Here is a 6,567-nt window from a genome sequence, read left to right on the forward strand (position 1 = left end):
CAACAGCCAAGCAGAGCCCTTTGATTTTCTGCCTACAACCTAGATTTAAACAAAGTGGAGAGGGGAAGGGTACAGAGGTGCATGTGTTGGCAGGAGGGGTGCATCTGGGAAGCACAGAACTGGTTCCCAGTCACAGCACCTCCACCTTTTCCAGCAAAGAGCTCAGGCTAGCCCAGACCCAGTGGGCCCCTGAGGGCCGAGCTCACCTGAGCTGCCGTGACTCAGCTCAGCCCTGGTAATGGTGGGTTGAAGGTAAAGGGCTCCTGCTCTCTCCTCCCCGCGGCCCTCCCTCCCTTCCTCCTTCCCTGCAACCGGTGACATCCCCCCCCCCCCAGGGCCCTATTCCTCCTCCACTGCCTGGGTTTCCTTTAACAGAGGATGTGAACCTCTTGGTCAAATTCATGCTAAGAAGTGCACTGCAGATCCCGAGGCACATGCATTCTGAATTTTGAAAAATATGCTGGTGCAGATAACGCTCGAGGGCGGGACGCTCTCTGGCACCTGCAGATTTAAAAGTACGCAGGTGAGTGCTGGCTGGATGGAGCCGGTCCAGGCAGTGGCAAGTTCTGAGGTACAACCAGAGATCGCTCAGTGAACGTTCTCCCCTCTTGAGTCTGGTCCCCAGGGTCCTGATATCTTGTTTTTGCTGCGGAGTGGATGCACATCCATAGGTGGGGGGAAATACCTTGAGATGTACCGAGAAGCATTCTCACAGACTCTGTGTCACTGAATCCCTACGGGGGAGGAGGGGCACACGCGCCACCTCGGCTTCTCATCCAGACCTTTTTCTTACCCTTCCTGCCCTATGGTGGGGCTCACTTGTCAGAATTCTGGTTCAGAAATCAGATGACATTCTGGGAAAAGGAACCTAGAGAGTAATGAGCTGGGGGGTGGGGAGAAAGACTATTTACTTCCTCTCTTCAAGGGAGCTGCTTGTGTCCCTCAAGGGCTCAGTGTATCTGCGGTGACTCGTTCACTCTGATGTGGCAGCATGTGGCAGCTGCTGCCCTCCACGGCTCTGCTGCTTGTAGGTGAGTCAGAGTCCCTGGGGCTGAGAGAGAAGCTCCAGAGGCCCTGGGTTCAGCAGGGCCCACTTTTCAGGCCAGGGAGGGTATCCTTACCAAGGAATAGGACCCCCTTACGGCACGGCACAGAGAGGTCGCCTTGGAGCTCCCAGGACAAACCACTGGGGCCTAGAGACAAGAACTCCGGCTCAGATTTGGGTATAACCAGAAGGCGAAGGGGGCCTGGAAAGTCTCTGTTACTTCATGCTGCTGGGGCTCAGTTTCCCTATCTGTACACTGAAGACTATGGACCAGATAGATGGACCCGAAGTTCTGTCTCTTGATTCAGGGAAATTCGGTCTGTACCTTTGTTTTGGGCGTTTGAGTAGGGACTGAGGAGGAACGGAGTGGTGCTGAAAGCAGGGGTGTGGGTGGGAAGCAGGACAGGAGGCATAGACGCTGGTGACCAGAAGGCAGGCAGCGGGAAAGCTAGCCGCCATACCTATCTTGATTCTTGGTGACATAGGGGACTCTCAGGGCAGGGGCTGGCAGGGCAACGCACACTCCTTCCACACTCCAGCTGCCTGATCTACGCGTCTGCTCAATATTTGTTTCTGTTTTGTCTTGCAGCTTCTGCCCGCCCGCAAGCTGGTGAGTCTGCTCTGTGGTCTGGGATGGATGGAGGGAGGTGTGCAGTGTAACAGCCGTGGAACTTCGGGAAATCTGCACTGCGTGGGAAACTGCTGGCTTCGGGGTGTCAGGGGGCACTTGCCCAGGACAGTCGGGCTTGGCCCTAGGCTTCTCTGGTTCATTTTCCTCAGGTTAGCGAGAGGCCAGAAATAGGGCTAAGTCCCTTGAAGCCAAGATGCTCTAAGTCTGAGTCACTGACCAAGGCACAGTCGCCAACGTGGGCTCTCTCTGGTTCTGAGCCTCCCCGGGAATGCCAGTGTAGGACGCCCCCCCTCCCTGCCCTAACCCACCTTCTCTTGGCTCCTCAGCGGACCTCCCAAAGGCTGTGGTGGTCTCGGACCCTCTAGGCAACAGGGTCCTCACGTTGGACAGTGTGACTTTCACGTGCCAGGGGGCCAATCCCTCTGGGAACCATTCCACCCGCTGGCTGCACAATGGGACCCTCATCTCAAGTCAGACCAGCTACTTCATCCGAGCCGCCAGCGTTGAAAACAGCGGCGAGTACAGGTGCCAGACGGGCCTCTCCGAGCTCAGTGACCCCGTGCAGCTGGAAGTCCACGTGGGTGAGTGGGTGAAGGGGAAGAGGGGCTCACCAATAAATCGTGAAAACGGAAGACTTGAGAAGCGCTGAGTCTTGGGGGTTAAAACTGAGATGAGAGGTCCTACGGCCCCCCTGACTTACATCACCATCATAGTCTTAGCCCCCAGGCAGGCCTTAGGCCAAATGTCAATTAAGCTGGCGCCTAAGGGACCCAGGACTCTTGCAGGGCACAGTCCCGCAATCACCGTCCCCATAGGTACCCCAGGGAATGGCGTCACCTGAAGGTCAGGCTGTGCCCTTAATGCTCTCTCATATTTCTTGAGTAATTAATGAATCTGTCCCTATGACCTCCACCTCCTTCTGACTCTCAGATGCACATGTTCTAAGTGACCCTCCAAACCCTGCTGGGCGGCCCAAGGTCCTTTCCACCTCTCTGTCCCCATCAGGGCCACATCAGGGCCACACTCAAACTTAAACTTCAGTGGTGTAGAAGCTGGCTTTGAAGTCCCATCAATAAAGACTGTACTAAGATGTGACCGTAAGCATTAACTTTACCAGGAGAAATACTTGACTGTCTGTCTTTTTTTTTTTTTTAAGATTTTATTTACTTATTTGAGATAGAGAGAGCATAAGCAGATGGAGAGGAAGAAGCAGGCTCCCCTCTGAGCCAGGAGCCAGATGCAGGACTCAATCCCACGACCCTGGGATCATGACCCAAGCCAAAGGCAGCTGCTTAACTAACTGAGCCACCTCGGTGTCCTTACTGTTCTGTTCTTATTACGAAGTCATTTGGGTTCAATTTCTAAAATATATTTGGGTTCTAAATTTCTAAAATATAATTGGGCTCAATTTCTAAAATATAGAAAAGTAAAAGGGAGAAAATTAAGATGGCCTGTAGTCCTGTCGCTCGGGGAAAAGTCCTGCTAATGTGTGAACACGTTTTCTTTTTCTTTTTTCTCTGCTTATCCGTTTCTTGTATTTTGTCTTTCTAACTCAGCATTGCCTCGTGAATGTTTTTCTTGTGTCATTTTAAAATGTATCTGCAATGCCATCTTTCATTATTTCGGTCAGCGTCCTGACCGTGACTTTGTGTTTTCTCGGGGTGAACTCCGGTTACGTGGCAAGACAGTCCTGGTGATATAGGATTTTCTGTCTTGAAGATTGTACTCAGTCATGAAGCTGGCCTCGCGGAGGCCCTGGGGCCCTTGAGAAAGGACCAGCTCCCGTGAGCACTACCGGTCAGGTCCCTCTTTCCTCTCCTTGACTTTCATTCTGAGTTGTGCTTCGCAGTTTCTGTAGCCACTTCAGGGCACACCCAATGACCTTATTCCCACAACTATCTATTCCTTCTGAAGTCTACCCTTCCTTTATTTTTTTAAAGAATTTCATTTATTTATTTGACAGAGAGAGAGAGTGAGAGCACAAGCAGGGGGAGTGGCAGGCAGAGGGAGAGGGAGAAGCAGACTCCCCGCCGAGGAGGGAGCCCGAAGTGGGGCTCGATCCCAGGACCGTGGGATCATGACCTGAGCCGAAGGCAGACGCTTAACCCCCTGAGCCACCCAAGTGCCCCTCTACCTTTCCTTTAATGGAGCAAATCATCATTTTCTCTCTCTTTTTTTAAAATTTAAGTTATTTATTTATTGAGAGAAAGAGATCATGTGCGTGCATGGGTTGAGGGGGCAGAGGGAGAGAGGTGAATCTCCAGCAGACGCCATGCTGAGCGCGGAGCCCGATGTCGGGCTCCATCCCACGACCCTGAGGTCATGACCTGAGCCAGATCCAAGAGCTGGACATTCAACCAACCGAGACACCCCACCCTTCAGTGCTCCACAAATCATCATTTTCAAATGCAATTTTTACTCTTTGACCTAGAACTTATGGTGGCTGCTCCTTCCCTGTCATAGCAAACCCCAGGGCAACCCTAAGGACCCCGCAGATGGCTTCCCCCAACCCTCTTCCCTTAGACCCTCTGCCCTACCCTTATGGTTTGATATGTGCATCCCTCTGCCCCACACAACAAAAAGTCCTGATGTGATGTGAGTTCTCCTGCAGGGTCCCCTGGGCATTCTCCCAAAGCAAGCTCGGCAGGGATGGCTCCCAGGCCGGCTCTCTGTGACGCCCTAGGATCTGGGTGTTGAGTGTCCCCTTCCCGCTGAAGCCTCCTGAGCCTGTGGTCTCTGTGTCTTTCAGGCTGGCTGTTGCTCCAGACCCCTCAGCGGGTGTTCCAGGAGGGGGAGCCCATTCGGCTGAGGTGCCACAGCTGGAAGAACAAGCCTGTCTGGAATGTCCAATACTTCCAGAATAGAAGAGGCAAAAAATTTTCTTATGGTAATTCTGAGTTCTACATCCCAGCAGCAAGAAGCGAACACAATGGCTCCTACTTCTGCAGGGGGCTTATCGGGAAGAGAAATGAGTCTTCAGAGGCTGTGGACATCATCATTCAAGGTAAGAGATGTGCAGCCCTCGAGGGTCTGGGATCCCCAGGCAGGAAGCCTGCATTTGCGCTGTGAAGATGAGTAGAGAGGAGATTCTGGACTGTTCCATAGGCTTTTTTGACCAGGGGTTCTGAGGGCTGTCTTTGACTTGGCATGAACAGAAGCCACATTTCCTGCCCCATAAGTACACCTGTCCCTCCTTACCCCAATCAAACCGTGTCCCCAAGGTTCTGTGTCCCTACACTGCTGACCCATCTTCGCCTGCCCGCCTTCCTCTCCAAGCCTCAAGTCCTAGCCAAGAGCCAACCTGGTGGGCACCGCTCGCATGCTCACAGAGAGACCACAGAAACTGGGTCCTGGCTCTGCTGTTCATTAACCACGTGACAGTAGTCAGTAGTCTCTCTGAATCTCAAGTTCCCTTTCTGTAATGTAACAAAGACGAGACAACATTTATCGGGCACCTTTCTGTGTGCTGGACACTGTGCTAAGTGCCTCTTTCCACACACACAGTTTGACCATCCCAGTGACCCCTCACCGCAACGGTATGAGGTTATCGCCTTTACAGATGAAGTAATTGTAAAGGAGTGGGGGAAAGGGGAGGGGCGTTAATGGGTCTCTAGGATCACACCAAAGATTCACAGACCTTTATATTTATTTAACCACTAGATAAAACGAACGAATTGGACAGATGCCAAATTTCCTGCCTTAACAACCGTCATTTTCCTCCCCCTCTTCTTCTCCCATTAGGTCCACCGGTTCCGTCTACCTCAGCACTCCTCCCATTTTGGCCCCATATCCCTTTCGCCGTGGTGATGGCACTCCTATTTGCAGTGGATACGGGACTGTATTTTGCTATGCAGAGACACCTTCATAACTCAAAGCGGGCCTGGGAAAACAGCAAAGTCTCCTGGAAACAGGACCCTTAGGACAAATGAGGCTAGTAAAAGCAGCACCTCTGAGCCCCTTTCTGGACTCACAATCCCATCCTCCCCACTAGGCAGCTCTGGGAGCAGCAGGAAAACCACACCTCAGGGTCTAGGCTGAGGGTCCGCCACTCAACTCCATTTTCTCTTGGTCTCTGCTAGAAAGGAAAGGTCTGTGATCTCAGAGGCCAACCATGAAGCCTCAGCAAGCAGGCACAGTACTCAGACTTGAAGTCTCAACGCTACCCAGATACTTTCTCTGCCCGACTGTCACAGCAAAGCCACTATGCCGACTCTGGGTGGTGACCCGATATATGAACTTGTTCTTAAATAACAGGATAAGGAGATAAGAGAATCATGGCTGAGGACCAGCTGGGTAGTGGTCTACATCTGTTGCTCCAGGACAGGTTGCCTTCTAGGCACCCTAAAAACCCTTCCAGACAGATTGTGGGGGCTGTTGAGAGTCTAGGGGAGAACAGCACAACCAGCAAAGGGAGTGGTTGAGAAAGAGCAAGGCAGTCCAGGACGAACCGGGGAAACCCCGGCCTGCGCTGTCTTCCTAGAACGTGAGCGGTGGTATAGGTACAGAAAAATCACAGGGGTGATGTAGAGTTGATTTTTTGGGGGAGCCCCTGTCAGAACTGGGACAGCGTGTGAGTACTTAATGATGAATCATGAACTCAATGGCATGAGTAGAAAATGCTCCCAGACGGGTTAGGGATGGGAGGGTCCTGGAAAAGAGAGCACAGAACAAACTGTGTCCATAGGAAGGAGAGACACATCGCTGCCACAGAAGCAGCTCAGTGAACAGAGATCCCTCTGGGTCTGAACTGAGAAAGCATGACGGGAAAGAGCCAATGAGAGCTGCTCGGGAGACAATGGGCCGGGGGAGAGGACCTGTGTGGGCCAGGATAGTAGGGAATTAGGGAGAGGAGATGAGGGGACTATCGCCCACTTTCTGCTTCAGTATTTAA

The 6,567-nt window shown here is 52.3% G+C and overlaps 1 protein-coding gene across 2 annotated transcripts in view; it reads left to right on the forward strand.

Moving 5' to 3' along the window:
* Window positions 1–904: 904 nt before the first annotated feature.
* The window catches only part of LOC101680253 (low affinity immunoglobulin gamma Fc region receptor III), a 5,896-nt gene continuing 233 nt past the window's right edge, over window positions 905–6,567 (forward strand). The window contains exons 1-5 of one of the 2 annotated variants that reach the window (XM_004751384.3): window positions 905–1,031; window positions 1,635–1,655; window positions 2,003–2,257; window positions 4,426–4,680; window positions 5,418–6,567. The exon at window positions 5,418–6,567 is cut by the window's right edge and continues 233 nt beyond it. In XM_004751384.3, the coding sequence (XP_004751441.3) occupies window positions 992–1,031; window positions 1,635–1,655; window positions 2,003–2,257; window positions 4,426–4,680; window positions 5,418–5,596 (750 nt within the window). In that variant the 5' untranslated portion in view covers window positions 905–991 and the 3' untranslated portion in view covers window positions 5,597–6,567. Of the gene's footprint in view, window positions 1,032–1,072; window positions 1,363–1,634; window positions 1,656–2,002; window positions 2,258–4,425; window positions 4,681–5,417 lie in introns of those variants that run through there. The other variant, XM_045086562.1, reaches the window with a different exon arrangement.

Source organism: Mustela putorius, unplaced genomic scaffold, assembly GCF_011764305.1.
Source record: "Mustela putorius furo isolate JIRA1106 unplaced genomic scaffold, ASM1176430v1.1 tig00000997_pilon_pilon_pilon, whole genome shotgun sequence".
NCBI classification, from domain to species: Eukaryota; Metazoa; Chordata; class Mammalia; order Carnivora; family Mustelidae; genus Mustela; species Mustela putorius.